This window comes from Trichechus manatus, unplaced genomic scaffold, assembly GCF_000243295.1.
Source record: "Trichechus manatus latirostris isolate Lorelei unplaced genomic scaffold, TriManLat1.0 scaffold00023, whole genome shotgun sequence".
NCBI lineage: Eukaryota > Metazoa > Chordata > Mammalia > Sirenia > Trichechidae > Trichechus > Trichechus manatus.
The window spans coordinates 10,016,769-10,038,944 of NW_004443959.1; the positions used below are offsets into that span (position 1 = coordinate 10,016,769).

The 22,176-nt window shown below is 41.1% G+C and overlaps 1 protein-coding gene across 1 annotated transcript in view; it reads right to left on the bottom strand.

Annotated features, from left to right (window-relative positions):
• The window catches only part of ASAP2 (ArfGAP with SH3 domain, ankyrin repeat and PH domain 2), a 227,684-nt gene that overhangs the window by 142,471 nt on the left and 63,037 nt on the right, over positions 1-22,176 (bottom strand). Inside the window, exon 2 of the mRNA XM_004373077.2 lies at positions 8,381-8,453. Coding sequence (XP_004373134.1) covers positions 8,381-8,453 — 73 coding nt within the window. The remainder of the gene's footprint in view (positions 1-8,380; positions 8,454-22,176) is intronic.

Below are 22,176 nucleotides of genomic sequence, written 5' to 3' on the forward strand. Positions count from 1 at the left end.
AAACAATATGTGTACTACTGTTTCATGAGAAACTATTTGTTCTGTAAGCCTTCACCTGAAGTACAATAAAAAAATAAAAATTAAAAAAAAAAAACACACATTAAAAAAAGCGAAAACGAAATCAAAACCCACTGCCCTTTAGTCAATTCTGACTCATAGATATCCTACAGAACTGAGTAGAACCGCCCCATAGGGTTTCCAAGGACCCGCTGGTGGATTCAAACTGCTGACCTTTTGATTAGCAGCCAAACGCTTGCCACTGTGCCACCAGGGCTCCAAAAACCCAGACAGTAAATAAATATTTGAGGCTTTGCAGGTCAGGAGGTACCTTTGAGGTACTGTGTATGTATGTGATAAAATGGTCAAAAGCATTCTTAGCATACAGGCTATGAAAAAAACAGGCCACAGTTTGCCAACCCCTACTCTAATGCATCTCAAATCTCCATCTTACATAAATCTATATAAATCCTCACAAATATGTTGTTGTTGTTAGTTGCTATCGAGTCGTTTGCAACTCATAGCAACCCTACGTAAAACAGACCAAAACACTGCTGGGTCTTGCACAATCCTCAAAATTGTTGCTGTTTGAACCTATTGTGGCAGTCACTATGTCAATCCGTCTCGATGAGGGTCTTCCTCTTTTTCGCTGACCCTCTATCAAGTATGATGTCCTTCTCCAGGGGCCGGTCCCTCCTGATAACATGTTCAAAGTATGTGAGATGAAGTCTCACCATCCTGCTTCCAAGGAGCATTTTGGCTGTACTTCTTCCAAGATAGATTTGTTCCTTCTGGTTCCATGGTATATTCAATATTCTTTGCTAACACCATAATTCAAAGCCATCAATTCTTCTTTGGTCTTCCTTACTCATTGTCCAGCTTTCCCTTGCATATGAGGCAACCATGGCTTGAGTCAGATGTACCTTAGTCCTCAAGGTGACATCTTTGCTTTTTAACACTTTAAAGAGGTCTTTTGCAGCAGATTTGCCCAATACAATACATCATTTGATTTCCTGACTGCTGCTTCCATGGGTGTTGACTGCGGATCCAAGGAAAATGAAATCCTTGACCACCTCAATATTTTTTTTATCATGATGTTGCTTATTGGTCCAGTTGCGAGAATTTCTGTTTTCTTTATGTTGAGATGTAATCCATACTGAAGGCTGTAGTCTTTGATCTTTGTCAGTAAGTGCTTCAAGTCCTCTTCACTTTCAGCAAGTAAGATTCTTTTCATCTGCATATCACAGGTTGTTAATAAGTCTTCCTCTAATCCTGATGCCGAGTTCTTCTTCATATAGTCCAGCTTCTCGGATTATTTTCTCAGCATAGAGACTGAATAAGTATGGTGAAAGGATACAACCCTGACATACACCTTTCCTGATTTTAACCCATGCCGTATTCCGTTGTTCTGTTTGAATAGCTGCCTCTTGGTCTATGCGCAGGTTCCACATGAGCACAATTAAGTGTTCTGGAATTCCCATTCTTTGCAGTGTTATCCATAATTTGTTATGATCCACACAGTCAAATGCCTTTGCACAGCCAATAAAACAGAGGTAAACATCTTTCTGGGATTCTCTGCTTTCAGCCAAGATCCATCTGACTTCAACAATGATATCCCTCATTCCATGTCCTCTTCTAAATCCAGCTTGAATTTCTGGCAGTTCCCTGTCAATGTACTGCTACAACTGCTTTTGAATGATCTTCAACAAAATTTTACTTGCACGTGGTATCAGTGACATTGTTTGATAATTTCCGCATTCTGTTGCAACACCCTCCTTTGGAATGGGCACAAACATGGCTCTCTTCCAGTCGCTGGCTGTCTTCCAAATTTCTTGGCATAGACAAGAGAGTGCTTCCAGTGTTGCATCTGTTTGTTGAAACATCTCAACTGGTATTCCACCAATTCCTGAAGCCTTGTTTCTCACCAGCGCCTTCAGTGCAGCTTGGACTTCTTCCTTCAGTACCATCGGTATGCTACCTCCTAAAATGGCTGAATGTCAACTGATTCTTTTTGGTACAGTGACTGTTTATTTCATCCATCTTCTTTTGATTCTTCCTGCATCATTCAATTTTTTCCCACAGAATCCTTCAAAACTGTAACTTGAGGCTTGAATTTTTTCTTTAGTTCTTTCAGCTTGAGAAATGCCAAGTGTGTTCTTCCCTTTTGGTTTTCTAACTCCAGGTCTTTGCACATTTCATTATAATACTTTACTCTGTCTTCTCCAGCTGCCCTTTGAAATCTTCTGTTCAGCTCTTTTACATGATCAATTCTTCCTTTCATTTTAGCTACTCTACGTTTAAGAGCAAGTTTCAGAGTCTCTTCTGACATCCATTTTGGTCTTTTTTTTCTTTTCTGTCTATTTTAATGACCTTTTGCATTCTTCATGTATGATGTCCTTGATATCATCCCACAAATCACATGATTTTCGGTCATTTGTGTTCAGTGCGTCAAATCTATTCTTGAGATGGTCTCTAAATTCAGGTGGGATATACTCAACATCGTACTTTGGCTCGTGGACTTGTTTCAATTTTCTTCAGCTTCAACTTGAACTTGCATATGAGCAATTGATAGTCTGTTCCGCAGTTGTCCCTTGCCCTTGTTCTGACTGATGATACTGAGCTTTTCCAGTGTCTCTTTCCACAGATGTAGTTGATTTGATTCCTGTGTATTCCATCCAGCAAGGTCCATGTGTATAGTCACCATTTATGTTGTTGAAAAAAGGTATTTTGAATGAACAAGCCATTGGTCTTGCAAAATTTCATCATGCGACCTCCCATGTCGTTTCTATCACCAAGGTCATATTTTCCAACTACTGATTCTTCTTTGTTTCCAACTTTTGCATTCCAATCAACAGTAATTATCAATGCATCCTGAATTAGATACTGTTTGTATCTAAAATTATGTTTAAGTCTACCTCTTTTACACTAACAGGACAGCCTAAGAACTTACATCAGAAAAATTATAACTTACATCAGAAAAATTACAATCTATAAAAGAATACTTATCATATTTTTATGCAAATAACACATACACATCTTCTACGGTTGTTCGCCAACCGCTCCCTCCCCCTGTGAGGTATTTTCAGAAGTATCACTATGCCAATTTTTTTTTTACCTGTTGCTATAAAAATTAGCATAGTACACTTAAGAAAATACCTCACAGAGGGTGGGCAGGGTTGGCAAACAAACGTAGAAAGCGCACATTATTTGCGTAAAAATACAGTATTAGGCACTTACTGTGTATCTGCCCCTATGCTAGCCACTGCAAGGACCACACAGGAAGTATACTGGTAGCTACCATGCTTACCATGTGTCCAGACGATATTCACCACTTTTTCATGTCTTCTCAGCTAATCCTCACTAACAATCCCATGAAATATTAACATTCCCATTTTACATATGAGGAAATTAAGGCTCAAAATAATTAATTTTCCTAACATCAGAGATGATTTAAGTGCCACTCCTAGATTTTAATCCAGGCCCCTTGAACTCCAATACCTGTGCTCTTTACCCTAGACTACACTGCCTCCCAGAATTGGTCCCTGACTTCAACTGGTTTACAATCTAATTGAGGAGTGAAGACAAAATACACATAAAACTATTAGCATAAAAAGCAATGCTAAAATTTTAAACAATGTCTGCATACTAGATACTCTTTAGTCTTTGGCTGAATGGAAGGGTACAAAGAAGTTGAAAGAGGCTCTGGACAGGTAGTCTGGGTGCAGGTAATACACAGGAGATTAGACCCTAGCTGGTATTCTGCACTACTGATTGACCTGAGGTCTATTTCAGTGGCTGTTTCACAGGCAAATGAAATTTGGAAAAGGTTAAGAAAGACATTCTTCTCAAGATCCACATTAGCATATTAAAATCTCTGAACAGTCGTGTAGTAAACAAACCTGTGCTATATCCGTATTTCCCTAAATGTCCAAAGCCCACACAGGCCTTCCTCACCTCTCCCATGTCCTGGAACACACTTTCACGACCTTCACGGGAACAATCAGAAAACTGCAGAATTTTAAGCAGAGAAGTAACAGCACTGGGTTGGTATTTTAGAAAATTACTCTGAGAGGCAAGTCAAGAATGAGGTTGGTGGCACACACTCAACAATATAGGTCAAAAAGGCCAATGAGACGCGAGTGTTGCTAGATTCTCAAAGGCTAGCTTGCTGATACCAAAGTACTTACACCTTCTCCCTTCAAATGCTTGTTTGTTTATAAGCTACACTGCTGGCAGCAGCCTTGGGAGACACACAATTCCCTTCTCAAGACTCTCAGCAGTCCTGTAGCCAATGTCTGCACACGAAGCAAATTATTTCATTTTCACTTCTGATAAGAACAGGCTTTTCAACAATATAATGATAATATCATTTTTTAACCTGGTCAGAATATAAAATAATATTAAATGCCAGCCTTAAATTATAAACTTAAAAAGCCCAAGTGGAAAAAAAAAGAATCTCTTAGGGACTCTTTGATATCAGGTGTTTGTTTAACAAAACCGAGCATCCCATTTCTTAGTGACTTCTTGAAGTCTGGAAGGGAGTCACTCAGTGTGCCCAACACACTGAAGACACGTGGTGGCTATGTAACAAAGCAGGCCATAAAACACAACCCCGAACCTGCAATCAAAAGCCGGTTGTAGTTCTGAAAGTCCCTTAACTCTCTGCTCCTCTGGGTACACACTGGTATAATGACAATTGTTTGTTGTAAAGAGTGGAGCCCTGGTGGCACAGTGGTTAAGAGTTCGGCTGCTAACCAAAAGGTCGACAGTTTGAATCTACTAGCCGCTCCTTGGAAAGCCTATGGGGCCCTTCTGCTCAGACAATGTATTGAAAGCACAGGTGCACTGTCTGCATTAAAAAAAAATTAAAACTACCGTTATTCCTCCTTGTCCCCCTCACGTCATTCGGGAAAAGAACTAAAGGCAGGTGACCACTTTTCTGAATATTCAAACATCTGTTTTAGCAAATCTCAGTTCTGTATTAACTGGAGAGATGTTTGTACTCTTTTCTAGGTTGATGTCTTTTAAATTAAAAATAAAAAAGAAATTTCCCTACATGTTGACTTCTTGCTGTTGTTAGCAGCTGTCGAGTAGGCCCCTGACTCATGGAGACCGCATGCACAACAATGGGACTAGGCCATTGTGGTCCACAGCACAGGGTTTTCACTGGTTCATTTTCAGAAGTAGATTACCAAGCCTTTCCTCCTAGTCTGTCTCAGTATAGAATAGTTAGGTATTATCAGTGAAAACCAATTCTACTTCCTTCTTTCATAAAATTAGTAGTTTCTATGTAATCAATCAATCAGTCAATATTTTTGTACTAGCAAGCTAAGCATGGTAGTCTTTTGTTGTTATTCTTTAAATTTGTAGAAGACTTTGAAGAACGTCTAGATGAGGCTTTCTCAACCTCAGCACTACCGCTACTTTGGGCCAGATAATTCTTTGTTGAGGGGCTGTACTGCGCATTGTGGGGTGTTTAGAAGCATCTCTGGCCTCCACCCACTAAATGTCAATAGTATCCCCTCAGTCATGAAAATCAAAAATGCCTCCTGACACTACCAAGTATCCTCTGAGGGCAAAATCCTCCAGGTAAGAACCGCTTATCTGCATTCTAACTTTTCATTTTAGAGACAAGGAACCCCTAGGCTAAAAGATACACTGCTAGCACCACAAACCCCAGGTCCAAAAAGTTTTCAAGCTTAGTCGGGAACTAGCTCAATCAAGAACAGCGTAAGTTTCACATCTCTTCTCTGCTTTCCGGAACTTATTTCATATTCATTTGGCACTTACCATGAACAGTGTAATACCTGTCTAATCATTGTAACAAGGAGCCCTGGTGGCTCCGACTCACAGCGACCCTACAGGACAGAGTAGAACTGCCCTAATTATGGTTTCCAAGAAGTGCCTGGTGGATTCGAACTGCCGACTTTTTGGGTAACAGCTGTAGCTCTTAACCACTATGCCACCAAGGTTTCCAACGACCCTACAGGACAGAGTAAAACTGGCCCCACAGGGTTTCCAAGGCTGTAAATCTTTACTGACTCATACTCCCACATCTTTCTCCCACGGAGCAGTTGGTGGGTTCAAACCACCGACCTCTTCGTTAGCAGCCAAGCACTTTAACCACTGCACCGCTAGGGCTCCCTTCAAATGTTAGGCATTCTTAATGGATCTTCTGATGAGCAGAAATTTTTAATTTTGATAAAGTCTAAATTATAAAAAGGTTTTTGTTTTGGTTACTGCTTTCTGTATCCTAAGAAACCTTTGCCTAACCCAGATTGCAATGATACTCTCCTATAATTTTTTCTAGAAGCTTTATAGTTTTAGCTTTTATATTTAAATCTATGATCCACTTCAAATTAATTTATGTGTAAGACTGTGTTTCCGTGTGAATAGTCAGTTCTTCTAGCACCATTTGTTCAAAAGGTTTTCTTTTCCCTCATTGAATTGCCTTGACAACCTTGCTGAAAATAAACATTTAAATGTAGGTCTACTTCTAGACTCATTTCGTTCCATTGATCTGTTTGTTGACCCCACGCCAGTACTACACAATCTTGATTACTATAGTTTTATGAGACTAGAAGACAGTTTAAGTCTTCTAACTTGTTTTATTTTTCTCAAGTTTGCTTTTGATATTCTAGGTTCTGCACACTTCCATATAAATTTTTAAATCACAATTTCCCCTGCCGGGATTTTGATTGGAATTGTGGTAAATCTTGATATCAATTTGGGAAGAACTGATATCTTAACAATACTGATTCTTCCAATCCACATACAGCACAGCTCTCTCATTTAAATAAATATCTCATATTTAGGTCTTCTTCAATTTCTTTTGGAAACCCTGGTGGCAGAGTGGTTAAGTGCTACAAAAGGTCGGCAGTTTGAATCTACCAGGCACTCCTTGGAAACTCTATGGGGCAGTTCTACTCTGCCCTATAGGGTCGCTATGAGTTAGAATCAACTCGACAGCAACAGGTTTAACTTTTGGTTTTTAATTTCTATCAGCAGTGTTTTCTAATTTTCAGGGTAGATCCCTTATACATCTTTTATTAAATCTGTTCCTAAATACATCTGGCGATTCCGAACTGTGATATCATCTTTCCATCTACTAGACTCTTCCCTACCTTGCCATGCATGGCCCTTATTGGGGGAGAGGCAAAAACAAATGCTGGAGCTTGTGTTCATTACTGCTTTAACTGAAGGAGGGAGTTAGGTGACATGCATACTTCCTGATGTCACAGGCACCTAAGATACTTTCTTGTCTTTCTGCTCCAATCGCTGACCCATTGCCATCGAGTCGATTCTGACTCACAGCAACCCCATGATACAGTAGAACTGCCCCCATGGGGTTTCCAAGGCTGTAAATCTTTATGGAAGCAGACTAACACATCTTTCTCCAATGGAGCGGCTGGTGGGTTCAAACTGCCGACCTTTTGGTTGGGGAGCTGAGCACTTTAACCACTGTGCCACCAGGACTCCTTGCTCCAATTACTACTTTCATTAAAAGAAGACAGCACTAGGGTGAAGGGGGGCAATGAACAGATAGCAAGTGTCCCGGCTCCTCCTGCAACAGTAGACCCTGGGCCCTCCAGCAGCCCCACAGCACCCAGTGTTTCTGCCACCTTCAGCAGCGCTCTCCCGGAAGCTACCTTTTTGCTCTTCAACCCAGCAAACCTGTTTTCAATTTCTCTGGGATTCCTCACAATTTCTAGTCCCTCAAAGCTTCCACTTTCTTGAATGAAACTATATAGTCACTTAATGATTTTTTAAAAAATATTTTCTATCATTTCTAAGGTTTTGTGTGGGGAGCAGGCCTGCCACATATGCACAGTTTGCCATATTTAAGCCAAAAGGTGACAGGTTTTATTTTTTGTTTTGTTTTAGCTTAAACATATTTATGAGTCTGGATGAAACACTACTTTGACTAGTTGATAATGCTCTTATATTTATTTTCTTCCCAAACTAAATAGGCAAGAATTAGATGGATAAAAGAGAAATGGAAAGGACATTCAGATGTCATTAACAGCACAAGCTAAATATAGGGGTGAGAGTGAGTCTGGCATCCTTATCAATCAATGTGACAAAGCAGGTTCACGTGGGCTGTGGTGGGAAACTCAGCTCTACTTTGGAGAACAGGACACACAACATGGGATAGTGTTGCGAAAGGACAAAAGTTTAAGAGGAGGAAATCCCGTACCAGGACTAGACAACTAGCAAAAAAAAAACCAAAACACATTTCTAAAAAAGAAACATCCTAACTCACCTCTATAATGTCCCCAGTAAAAGTAATTTGGCTGATTATTCATTAATGCTTTATCACAATTATGGGCTTCAAATGCAATATTTTCCACAAAGAAAACTCTAGGAAAAAATGTGTACTCACCCAGCCCAGAGATGTTTATTGCTTTCACAGACTTCTTCATTTTGTAAAGAACCATCCGGTCCACATCCAAAGCCTGAAATATAGAGAATATATGAATCAAAACATGTTAGCGGTTAGACCATGACTGCCAGCCAGAGAGCGGCCACATGGCAGCCACTCTGGAGGCCCCCTGCTCAACTGTGTGAGGCTACTGGGTGGCTACTCTGTGGGACAAATCTTCAGTGTGTGTAGAAGATGGGTTTTCAAACTGCACAACTGGGCTAAGCAGAAGTTTTGCTGGTAACCACTAAACACCAATTCTTCACTTGCCTCATCCACTGAAGCATGTGAACTACCTCCTGCCAACAGTATCTGCTGAACATTAACCTTCGGCAGTGAAAATCGTTACCACCAAGTCTCAGTTCTCTTCTGTACCAACCAGACTCCATGATGTGCCTGTCTGCCGGGGACAGCCCACTGTACCGTGCTCCATCCCATGACACAGAGCAAAGACTGTAAATAGAAGGAGGAGTGCCTATGTGGTATGGTGAGACATGAGTACTATTATTAATATTATAATCATTATGTTATTATTATATTATTGTAATTAAATTTCTCTTAGGTTCATTTGTCAAACCAAGACATCTGTAGGAAATCTAATAAGGTAATCCATGCAAAAGTAAAATAAACACCATCAAATACTATGCTAAAGACTAAGGGCTGCCATTTTTATTACTGCAGACTGTATCTACCTAAGAGAGGGTATAGGCATTAGAGAACAGTTCAACCAAGACAGGAGAAAACCGTAAAAGCCCACATACAGGGGTGAAATTTCCTTTCAACTCAATTAAACAATATAGTAGAGAAGAGCAATGGGTGTCAGCTTTTAGTTGTTGTGATGCGGAATGGGGTGTAAAACTGGGATAGTGATACCAATCATAGGGTTATTGCACAGACTATGAAAAACTGCAAAGAAGTACCTAGCCCAATTATCTCGTATACAATAGGCACTCAATAACAGTAGCTATTATTTATTACCCACTTTGAGTTTTGATTAAAAAAAAAATAATTGCAATGGTCTATCATCTGAAAGAGAACACAACACCTCAAAGACATAGATTCTGGACTTTCAGCCTTCCTGAATCACCTCTTGAATCTATTTTCAATAGCAGCATCAAAAGTTCTAGTTTTATCCAACACTATTTTATTGGATGCTAAAAACAGATGTGATTAGTGCTGACAATTTTAAATAAGAAAAAGTCACAAGGCAGCGGACATGTGATAGAATGGTTACTATACAAAGGGGCGTTATAATAAAAAGCTTTATTTTCTGGCGTGCTGTAGAAAAGAATAGGTAAGAACTGATACTAGATAGTAGGATACTAGATAGTCAAAAATTCTCGTAGAGAGTTAACTCTTATTTCCGTAGGTGGCCACGTCTAATCCATTCTTGACCTTCTCTTAAGATATAAAAGTGACTTCCAGGGGGCCAGTGCTCCAGTCAGTGATCAGATTGAGGATTTGTTCAGGGCTGTGTCCAAAACACAACAGTTCCTAAAACTTTATTGATCAAGTGTCAGAGAGCACAGCTCTCACGTACACAGACACAAGTTCAGTGCACTCATCAAAGCTCTGATAAAGTTTCCAGTCCCTGGGTGAAGGGCCATTATTGAAAAACATTTGATCTAACAAACATTTAGGCTAGCGCTCAGATAGAATTCAGTCCCGCCCATTCTTTGGAATTGGCTAGAACAGTGTCCGACTTGCATTCAAGTAATTAAATCCACTCCTCTTTCTAAACCTTCCCACAGACAGCAGAAGACACTGACACAGCCTGGTTAGGCTCTATGGAAGCATTACAATTCAGTCACTATTTTTATTAAGAACTTCCTATGTGTTAGGGAGAAACAACCACTGTAGGGGGAGAATACTCAAGAAAAGCCAAGGGACAGCTCTCAGCCCAGGGAACTGTAAGTTCTCTGATGTCCTCAGGGTAATGTCTATATTCTAGCATACCTTTAAAAATCTTTTTATGATCTGATCCTTGCTTACTTCTCCAGCCTCACCTCTTGACATTCTCCCCCCACCTTCACTGTACCCTAAGCTTCAGTCATAATGAACTACTTAGCACCCTCAGCTCGCAACTTTTCTTTTACTTCCAAGAGGCTGTACACTCGGTTCCCTCATTAGAATATCCTACTTGCTTCTTCTTGACCCATTAACTTCTACTCCAACTTTGCAAACTGGTTTAGAGACATCTCCTCCTCTTGGAAGCCTTTTCTGATCTCTCCCCTCCACTCCTGCAGAATGGGTTAGCTACTCTTCCTAGGTTTTCTCACAGCACCCTGCGCTGACTCAATATTTCACCTGGTATCTACTATGTGCCAAATACTAAGCTAGGTATTAGAGATACAATGGTGAGCAAAACAAGACAATGCCCATGCCTTCATGGAGTTTATAATCTAATAGAAGATAATCCCCTAAATAAAAACAAATTAACTGTGATAAAAACCTAAGTCCAGGACTTGTCACCTACACTGAACTACCCTTTGACTTGTCTAGCTCTGCCTCTAGACCTGTGCTGTCCAGCATGGTAACTACTAGCCATGTGTCTCTATTGAGCACTTGAAATGTGGCTACTACCATTGTTGAAATGATAATATGCTGGATAGATTGGGTTAAATAAAATTAATTTTATGTTTCTTTCTACTTTTTTTAATGCTCTACCCTAAGGGCAGGAACTGACATCTGTTCATCACTGTAACCCCAGTGTCTGCCACAAAGCCTGGCATAGAACAGGACTCAATAAAAACAAATTGAGAAAATGACTAGAAGACTAAAAGACAGGCAGGGGCTGTCACCAGCTAACACTGTTTCAGCTGATCCCAGAGGTAATGGGTAGCTACTGAAGATTTTTTAGCAGGGGACAGGTGAGAGCTGTACTTGACGGTTATTCAAGCCACACTGAGAGTACTGGACCCCGCCAGGCAGGACTGGATTCAGAGAAAGGCTACCAAAAGATGAGAGAAGCAGCTGAGACCTATGGTTCAGAAGCCATTTGGTGGCTTGATGCTGGGCAGCAGGAACATGCTGGAAAAGGTAGTCAGTGAGAGACCAGAGAGATCTTCTGCCCCTGCCTCTTTTAAATGGATTTTAGTCTCCTGCCTCTGGCACTCCTATAAATGAAAGAGCAATCCAATCTTCTGTCTACAGGAGTCTGGCTTCACTCATGCTAAGAAAAATGGTAAATGGAGGTAGGGGGTATTGTGCAAGACTGATCACAGACAAAATATATTTTATAACACTGTTAAATTCTGACAAATTCCCTCCCTGATCTTTTACTGCACAGAAAGTCTGGTAAAATATGCTACCATATGGAATCTTCTAACTTTATTATTAAGGTGAAAAGGGAAAGTACTGTCTTCTGAACTCAGAAATGTGCAGATAAACAATAACTGTTGCTCTTCTACAGTCTTTTATAGAGACTGGAAATAAAGTTGAGGTAGGCGGCAGAGGTAATTTTTAATTAAAACTGCAAGAGGAAAAAGTAATTACCTTTCTACTCACAAACACACCCTTCATGATGGTGCATATTTACAGATAATTAAGATTAGACTTGGTCAGGAGAAGTTGGAATGATTAAGACTAGATGCGAAAAAAAAAAACTCATCTGTCAATTATACATTAAAAACATCACTAGAATCCTAAAACAATAACAAAATAACAACAAAACTTAACAGTCTCAAGAAACCAAAGATTTTTATCAATCAGGAGGAGATTTCTAACCAGATTAGGCATTTACTCTACCGTCTCCCTGTATACCCCTATACTGTTGTTGTTAGGTACTGTCGAACTGGTTCCAACTCGTAGTTACCCTACGTACAACAGAATTAAACACTGCTCAGTCCTGCGCCATCCTCATCATTGTTGTTATGCTTGAGCCCATTGTTGCAGCCACTGTATCAATCCATCTTGTTGAGGGTCTTCCTCTTTTTAGCTGACCCTCTACTTTACCAAGTATGACGCCCTTGTCCAAGGACTAGCCCCTCCTGATGTTCAAAGTATGTGAGACGAAGTCTTGCCAATCTTGTTTCTAATGAGCGTTCTGGCTGTACTTCCTCCAAGACAGATTTGTTCATTCTTCTGGCGGTCCATGGTATAGTCAATATTCTTTGCCAACACCATAATTCTACTCCCCACAAACCTAATTAAGCTTAGGAGAAGGAGAAAAAGCTGCAACTTTCACCAGAACTTACGTATAAAACTATAAACAATGGAAAAAATCTAATAGACCGTAAGACGTAAGTAGGAACTATGCAACAGCTTAACTCTGGCCAAACTTCATTAATTCTGAAGAGCCAGACTGAAGTTGACCTTTAGTTTGTAAAACAAGTTTCACAGAGTAAATTTATCACAAAAACAAGACTGCAAGGATGTGTCTCAAATATTTCAGAGGAAAATAAACAACCGTTTTCAACCACTTTAAAGGCATCTCTTTAGGAGCCCCCAAACTGTTATACTGACAGCTGGTAGTTTTTATTTATTCATTAAAGCATCTCTCTTAAGAAATTCTAGTGCTAGTCCAAACTATTGCTACTGTTATTAGGGAAAGTATGGACTGTGGGTATCTTAGTTATCCAGCGCTGCTATAAGTGAAATACCATAAGTGGATGGCTTTAATAAACAAATTTATTTTCTCACAGTTTAGGACGCTGTTAGCCCCAACTGAGGGTCCAGCTCTAGTGGAACACTTTCTCTTCCTGTCAGCTCTGGGGGAAGGTCCTTGTCTCTTCAGCTTGTTTCCTGGTTCCTTGGAGATCTCCACGTGGGTTGGCATCAATCTTCCTTCATCTCTGCTTTTCTCACTTGCTTGTTTAATCTTTTCTGTATCTCAAAAGAGACTGATTTAAGACACACCCTACATTAACCCTATCTCATTAACATAACAAAGAAAACCCATTCCCAAATGGGATAATAACCACAGGCAGAAAAGTTAGGATTTTACAACACATATTTTTGAGGGACATAATTCAATCTGTAACAGTGGGTAAAGTGAAGCCCACCAAAAGGAAGGTGACCACAAAAATGTACACTATTTTTCAGACCTATGCTGTCCAACACGGTGCCCACTAGCCATATAAATATTTAAATTAAAATTAAATAAAATGAAACATTTAGTTCTTCATGTCTTGCTACCTCCCTAAAGAGCTCCAGCCACCCGTAACTGACTGTTTCTGAACGTGCCACACGCTTTCATGTTTCTTTTCCTTTGCCCCTGTCTTAGGCTAGGTTCTCTAGAAGAGCAAAACCAGTAAAGTGTATAAATACATGTAGAGAGAGATTTATATCAAGGAAACACCTCACACAATTGTAGAGGCTGGAATGTCCCAAGTCCCTCGATCAGGATAAAGGATTCTCTCGATTCACGTAGCTTCAGGGGCTGGCAAACCCAAGATCAGCAGGTAGAAGAGTAGGGCTCTTGCTCACAGGCTGTGAAGATCAATGAATCCCAAGACTGGCAGGCAAGACTGCAAGTCTTCTCCTGATTCACGGAGCTGCAGGGGCTGGTGAACCCAAGACTGGCAGGTTGGAGAGCAGGGCTCCCGCTCACACGCTGTGAAGATTGATGAATCCCAAGATCGGCAGACAAGCTGATAGCTCAAGTCCCAAGAACCAGAGGTCAGACGAACAGAAGGCAGTCACAGGATCCAGAGCAAGCAAAAAGCCAGAACGTCTGCTTATATTAGGATGCAGGCCACATCCCCAAGGAAACTCCCCTTCAACAGACTGGCTACTCAGAGCAGATTCCACCATGGGAGTGATCACATATAAACACTATGAATCATGGCCCAGCCAAGCTGACACACAATCTTAACCATAACCCCCCTGAAGATCCCTCTGTATGCCACACCCTAAGGCTGTCCTCTAAGCTACTCTTATCACCTAGAAGGTCATCTCCTTTTCACTTAGCATAAATGTCACTTTATGACACACCTTTCTCCATCTGGAGGGCTGAGTTAGTCTGTACCCTCTCTTCATTCCCACAGAACCCTATTGGAACTTCCATCCTGGCATGGAGGTACCCATATCGTGATGGTAAGCTGGACTATGGGGGCAAAATCCACCATCTGTCTGAGAACATGAGCATGGAGTAGGGGCAGGAAAACTATGATCCACAGGTCAAATCCAGTCCTCCACCTGTTTTTGTACGTCCCACGAGCTAAGAAAGATTTTTACAGATGAACATCTCCAATTGCTGTAATGACAGGGGATACTAACTTTGAACCGAAATGCAGAGAAGCGTTATCACCCCATTAGTAGACCTGTATTACAAATTTAAAATTTGTACTCAATTATCATTATATTTTGAATTCCATCAACAAAAAAAGTTGCGGAAATTTGTTTTCTCCCTTGTTATGTAGGTACCTACATAATTGTCTCAGTTTTGCCTCTGTTTACTATCTCACTCTTTCCAGAAAAAAATTTGCTGACCTCTGGTATAGAGGATCCATACAAAAATGGTTTCTCCCAACAGTATCAGTGGGCTAGAGCCCTGGCGGCACAACAGTTAACAGCCTGGCTGCTAACCAAAAGGTCAGCAGTTTGAATCCACCAGCCACTCCTCAGAAACCCTATGAGGCAGTTCTACCGTGTCCTAGAAGGTCACTATGAGTCGGAATTGACTTGACGGCGACGGGTTTGGTTTTTGGTTTGGTATCAGTCAGCTCCTGTTCCTCTTGCGTCTGACCTAGAAGCATTAGCTGGAGGCGGTGGCAGCACAGTGTCAATTTGGTGCCTCGTATCCTAAGGTCTCAATTCAAGCCTGCAAGGGTATGAAGGAACTGACTTCATTCTTGGAACAGCAGGCCATAAGCCTCACTCATTCAGGGTGTCTGGCATCACATTCCACCGTCCTGGCCCATCTCATCTTTCCACTTTCCATTTTACTAACGGCCAACCTGAGAGGAAATGAGATTTTTGAAAGATAGTAGGCCAAAAAAAGGAAAAAAAACGAGATCTCTGCCCAAAGTAGTTTTGCCAAGGAAGAGTCACACAAATATTTAGATGGAAGCTTTGTCTCATCACACATTTTATTTTTCAAACACTAACAGAGAACATTAATGACAGCGTGAAATACTTCCAGAAGCCTTCTGGGAAGCACCGAGACTCACTGTGGCCTGCAGGGTCAGTTTAAAGCCAGAGTAATAATGGACCAACCTCCTTCTGGGAATAAAACAGAGGAACAAAGAATAGCAGGCATCATTAAGAATTAAGATCAAATAAATATCTAAGCTAAATCAGCTGTGTAAAATATGTATGCATAAAGATAAACAAGAAGGGCATATTTTGGCATTATCTAATAAAACTGAAGGTACTCATAGTATACACACATTTGCACCAGCAGACATGTACAAGGATGTTCATAAAACTCTTCAAAATAGCTGAACACTGGAAAAACCCAGAAGTCTGTCAATGGTAGAATGCATAAACTGTCATACATTCATACAATAGAGTGCTGTATAGCAATGGAAACAAACTTTGGCTACCTGCAACACAAATGGATTTCACAAAAATAATGTTTCCAAGCAAGTTACATGCAGTATAATCTCATACAAGTTTTTAAAAATTGGCAAAAATAAATTATATTGTTAAAGGATGTATATATTGCTGGCAAAGCTGAAATAAAAGCAAGGAAATTATCATCACACAAGTCAGGATAGTGGCTACCTCTGAGAGAGAGATATGATAGGCAAAGGGCATGCAAGGTTCTTTTGGAATGCTGACAATGACTAGGAATGACCAGGGTGATCAGTGCAAGAGCATCTGCTTTACAATCATTATTCAAATTACATTTCTTTATGCATGGAGTATCTCTCTATATACCGTATTTTATGCAAATAATGCAAATAATGCCCACATTATACGTGTTTTCACCAATCATGCAACCCCTTTACGCATTATTTTCCTAGGCGTGCTATGCAGGTTGTATGTGTGGGCGCGTTATTTACATGAAACCTGTGAGAGCTGTCCTGTTTTTCTGGGTCTCCCAAGTTTTCCGCCTTTGACAAGGTGTAGTCTTACCACTTTTCTATCGTTCTCTGTTAGTGGAAAATATGTGAGTTTTCCTTCTCTGACAGGTTTCTGCATTACACAGGTTCTGGCCTTCACAGGTTTTACTGTATCTGCATATATGTGTGTGATGGTTCCCCGGGGTGGCACAAATGGTTAAGCACTGGACTACTAACTGAAAGGCTGGTGGCTCAAACCCACCCAGAGGCACCTCAGAAGATAGGCCTGGCAATCTGCTTCCAAAAGGTCATCGCCCTTGAAAACCCTATAGAGCAATGCTACTCCACACACATGGGGTCAACGTGAGTCGGAATTGCCTCGAGGGCAACTAACAACATGTATGTGATATATTTATAAAAATGAAAATTTTTTAGACAAAAAAAATTGAGATCAACTAGGGTTTGGTGGATGCGGGCATTGGTGGTTCAGTGGTAGAATTCTCATCTTCCACGCAAGAGACGTGGGTTCAATTCCCAGCCAATACACCTGTCACACAATGCCTCTCTCTCCATCTGTCAGTGGAGGCTTGCTTGTTGCTTTGATGCTGAAAACATTTCAGTGGAGCTTCCAGAATAAGGCAGACTAAGAAGAAAGGCTTGATAATCTACTTCCAAAATCAGCCAGTGAAAACCTATGGATCACAACATACCACAGTAATGGCACAGGACCAGGCAGCATTTCCTTCAGTTGTGTATGAGGTCATCATGAGTCAGGGCAACTGGACAGCAGCTAACAACAACCAGGTTGGGGAAAGAGCCAGAAATGCTGCTAAAATGAAAGTAAACTCAAAGGGGTGATTTCTTAGCCTAGCATCCCCAGTCCTATTCTTAAAACATTATGTTGTTGTTGTTGTTAGGAGCCATCAAGCCGGTTCCGACTCATAGTGACCCTATAGGACAGAGTAGAACTGCCCCATAGGGTTTCTAAGGAGCAGCTGGTGGATTTGAACTGCCGACCTTTTGGTTAGCAGCTGAGCTCTTAACCACTGCACCACCAGGGCCTCAAACCATTACAGAGATAACACAGAAGTCAATAACCAAGAGACAGAATCCAGGTCTGCTAACTCCGGTCTGATGCTTTTTTCCTCAGTATCAGCTGCTTCTAAGTAACCCTGTGAAGTAGTTTTAGGCAGTCTTACTAAATGACTTAACGTGATCTTGCAAATAACTGTTTTCACTTTTCTCCTAAACGTTGTTTTATTTTGGAGAACATCTTGGATTCGGTTCCCATCTCAGCCCAAACAAGGCATGGTGGCGGCACAGTGAGCATCTCTTTAGAAGAAGGCAGGCCAATCCTCCTCACCCCCGATGGCCAACTGGACCTTCGCCACATCCTCAATCACAGGTGCTTGCAACAGGTGCACCAACACTTGCTGGGTGATCCAGCAGGGACAGGGAAACCAGTCTGCAGCACAGACTCACTTCATGCAAGCACTCCCTTGCATGCTAGGAAACCATTTACAGAGTAAACCAGCTGCACGCCGCCAAACTCAGCACCCACGTGAGTGTGTATGTGAGGTGTAGACGTGTGTGTGTGTGTGTGTGTGTGTGTGTGTGTGTGTGTGTGTGTGTGTTTGAGAGTGAGAGGAGAGAGATCACCGTGAAGATGTTCCACAATGACAGTCACTAAATATTCATGCTCAGGAATGATCACCATATGCATTTACAGGTTTGTTCTCAGTTATAACACAGCCTTCTTTCAATACACTGATTTAGTTTCTACAAACTCTACAAGGCCTGCTCACCTTAGTGACATTTTTAAGTACCTTATATGCATTTCAAAATACAGTAAAACCTGTGAAAGCCAGAACCCTGTGTAAGGCAGAAACCCATCAGAGAAGGAAAACTCAAATATTCTCTGCTAAAAAGACAACAGAGAAGTAGTAAGCAGCACACTGCCAAAGGTGGAAAACCTGCAAGACCCAGAAAAACAAGGCAGTCCTGTCGAGTTCCAGCTCTCACAGATTTCACTGTGTATTACCTATACAAAATAACTTTTCACAAGGAATAGGAAGAAACAACAATACTGCTTTGCAACTAATAAATGAGTGAACAGCTATTCATCCAAAATGCACGTCAAAATACGTATCCACAATACCAATTAGATAAGGGGGAAAAATGATGATATATCAGCATGGATCTATTTCCTAAAAGCTAACTAAATTGGTAAAGGAGGCTAAAACTTAGAGGGGGATTCCAAAAATATGACGCTTAAAAAAATCAAGCACCTCATGCACTCATGACTGCAATATAAACTGGTAAAATTTCTCTGGAGGGACATTTATCAACAAGAATACAAATACAAATCTAAATTGGATATGCTCTTTGCTGTATGATGGATTGCTTTTATATGGCCTTTCTCACCATGGTCTTGCAACTCCCACCAAATGACTGGATGAGACTATGCAAATGAAGTGCGTGTGGCCCTCCATGGGGATTGGACAGCTTGCTAAAAATGCAAATAAGGTGCATGGCACCCTTGTGGGGGGTGAGACCATGAAACTAAGGTGTATGGATCCCTAACAAGGGGATTGGTCAGTTTTGCCATCCTGCTAGGGTTAAAATGAGCTATTCCAGAGGCAGAAAGGGGGGTACCTCACTACCACCAAGAAAGATGAGCTGGGAGTGGAGCACATCCTTTGGACCCAGGGTCCCTGCAATGAGAACCTCCTAGATCCAGGAGACAGCTGTAACACCAGATACAGCGCAAGACAGGGAGAAGTGCAGCAAGCGCAGCAGAGAACTGGCAACAGCACAACCAGGCGACTAGCAGGAGCCCGCGCAGTGGGCTTCCCAGTCTAAGGAGCAAGAAAGCTGAGTGCCTTAGGGCAGGAGGCTTCTTGGTGGAGTACAGTGCCTCTGAGCACTTCTGTGGGGAGCTAGGCTTGTCAATCTAGGAGTGAGAAAAGCTGAGCACCTTCAGGATGAGGCTTGCTGGCAGAGTGGGGTGACCCTGGGCACTTATTGGTAGAGCTAAAGAACTTTGTAACACCTGCCCAAGCAGGGCAGAGGCCAGGCCAAAGGGCTGAGGGGCAGAGGGGCCAAGGGCCATGGCTGAGAAGAGGCTTCCTGATCAAAGAACTGTATCCTGAGTCATCCTTGATCCTGAGTTGTAATCTGTTACTTTCCTATTAAACCTCATAACTGTGAACAGTCTGTGAGTTCTGTGTGGCCACTGCAATGAATTATCGAACCCAATAAAGAAGTAGAGAATGCCATGGGAGGGACGGCTGGTGTCAGAAATGGCAAAATGGTTGGAGGGTGGAGGTATGTTTGACCTTCGCCTCACAGAAATCAGCCTTGGGCTGTTGATCTTGATTCTCTTTCTCCTTTGTGAAGTTAGAGGAGGTCAGCTGCCCCCACCATGACATTTTTACACCCTTTAACCCAGCATAACTATTTCTAAGAATTTTTATTAAGAAAATAATCAGACAAGTGTACAAATATGTATTTGAGTACATCCACTGGTGTGCTTTTATAATGGTGAAAAACTAGGAACAGCTTGAATTTCAATCAATAGTAAACTAGTTTAACTGTGATACATCCATATAATAGAGTATATATAAGCATTAAAAATGATGATGTAGATATAAATTTATTTGTTATGGAAAAGATGTTCATCGCAAACTATATTAAACTATAGGATATACTGAGGTAATATTACATATAAATTAAAATATCCAGATACATATATAGCAGATGTATGTTGAAAAATAATTACGGGAAGTGTTAAATATTTAACTCTGGGTAGTAGGATTTGGGGCAACTTTAACTCTGATTTTTCTATGCTATGATAATGTCTTTCATAAAACATGTATTACTTTTATAAAAAGCTAAAACTGTTTTTGGAGTCTCTAGGTGGTGCAAACAGTTAAGTGCTCAACTACTAGCCAAAAGGTTGGCAGTTGAAACCTACCCAGAGGTGCCTCGGAAGACAAGCCTGGTGATCTGCTTCCAAAAGGTCTTGTGTCTTAGTCATCTACTGCTGCTATAACAGAAATACCACAAGCGGATGGTTTTAACAAAGAGAAATTTATTTCCTCACAGTCAAAGTAGGCTAAAAGTCCAAATTCAGCTCCAGCGGAAGGCTTTTTCTCTCTGTCGGCCTTCTTCTCTTCAGTGTTCCCCCGGACGAGGAGCTTCTCTGCGCAGGGACCCCGGTCCAAAGGACGCGCTCTGCTCCCAGAATTGCTTTCTTGATGGTATGAGGTCTGCAATTCTCTGCTAGCTTCCCTTTCCTTTTATCTCTTGAGAGATAAAAGGTGGTGCAGGCCACACCCCAGGGAAACTCCCTTTATACTGGATCAGGGATGTGACCCGGGTAAAGGTGGTGTTACAATCCCACTCTAATCCTCTTTAACATAAAACTACAATCACAAAATGGAGGCCAACCACACAATCCTGGGAATCATGGACTAGCCAAATTGATATACTTTTGGGGGGACACAATTCAATCCATGACAACTTGAAAACCCTAAGGAGCAGTACTACTCTACAACACATGGAGTCGCCATGAGTTGGAATCGACTCAACGACAACTAACAACACAGCCTTTTTCACTTTTAGGTAAAATAAATAAATAAAAGCCAGTAGCTTTTTACTCAATTCAGTTCAATGTGTCTTTTTTATTCTCTTTCTACGTACTATATGTTTCAATAAATATCTGTTACCAGACAGGAGTGAGGTCTTTTAGTCTGAATTTTATTTTAGTAGGTACATTAAACCAATGTTTTTCAGTTTTTCTCAAGTTGATACATACCAAGAAAAGGAGTGAAAATCTGTCTATCCACATATTTAACCACAAGTAAATCATAATAACCAAAGTCCATTTTACAAAGACTATAATCAACTAATCATTGATCACTTAAGTACTAGACACTGTATTAAGCATGTTACATGTGTTCCCCCCACCCCCAGTTAATCCTCTGGAGGTGGTATTGTTGTCCCCAATATACCGATGAAGAAAGTGAGGTTCAGAAACATCAAATAACTTGCCAGCCACTCCTTGGAAACCCTATGGGGCAGTTCTACTCTGTCCTACATAGTCGCTATGAGTCTGAATCGACCTGATGGCAACGGCTTTGGTTAGTCACACAGCAAGTAAGTGGCAGATCTGGTCCTTTTACTCCAAACTATGTACTCTTATATCATAATTTGACGCGATAGTACACAGTCATCTATACTCAATGATCAAAAGTGGACACGATTGAAAAACAGTTGGGTTTTCATACAGGATGCTTCAGCCGACAAAGGTGCAATAAGACTGATTAGGAATGAAAAGCTGAAGAAGAAATCACCTCAGGTGAACTTCAAATGACAAGCCATAAAAGCAAGGATAAAAGGATTCATTGTGTTAAATTTAGCCTGGTTAATGAACATAAACACAGGCTTTTCAGAGGTCTCCTTAATTACACTGAGATAACTTGAGGACATCAGAGGAGCCATTCCAATAAGAGACAGAAGCTACCAAATTCAGACTGATTCAATTCAGCTGAGGAGGACGAGGCACAGGGACTAGGTTGGGCTGGGTGGGGGACGTCATTCCACCCAACACCCTCACTGAGTTTCAGAGAAGTGAAGCAGCCAGTCCAAATGGCACACCCTTGACAGCAGAACCTACGCCAGAACCTAGATCCCAGGATGATTTTCTACAGTAGACTTCCAGAAAGTTCCAGTAAACTTCTCAGCTGACATGACAATGACTTGGGGCTTGGCTCTGGGGTCAGACAGACCAACTGTCACTTATTA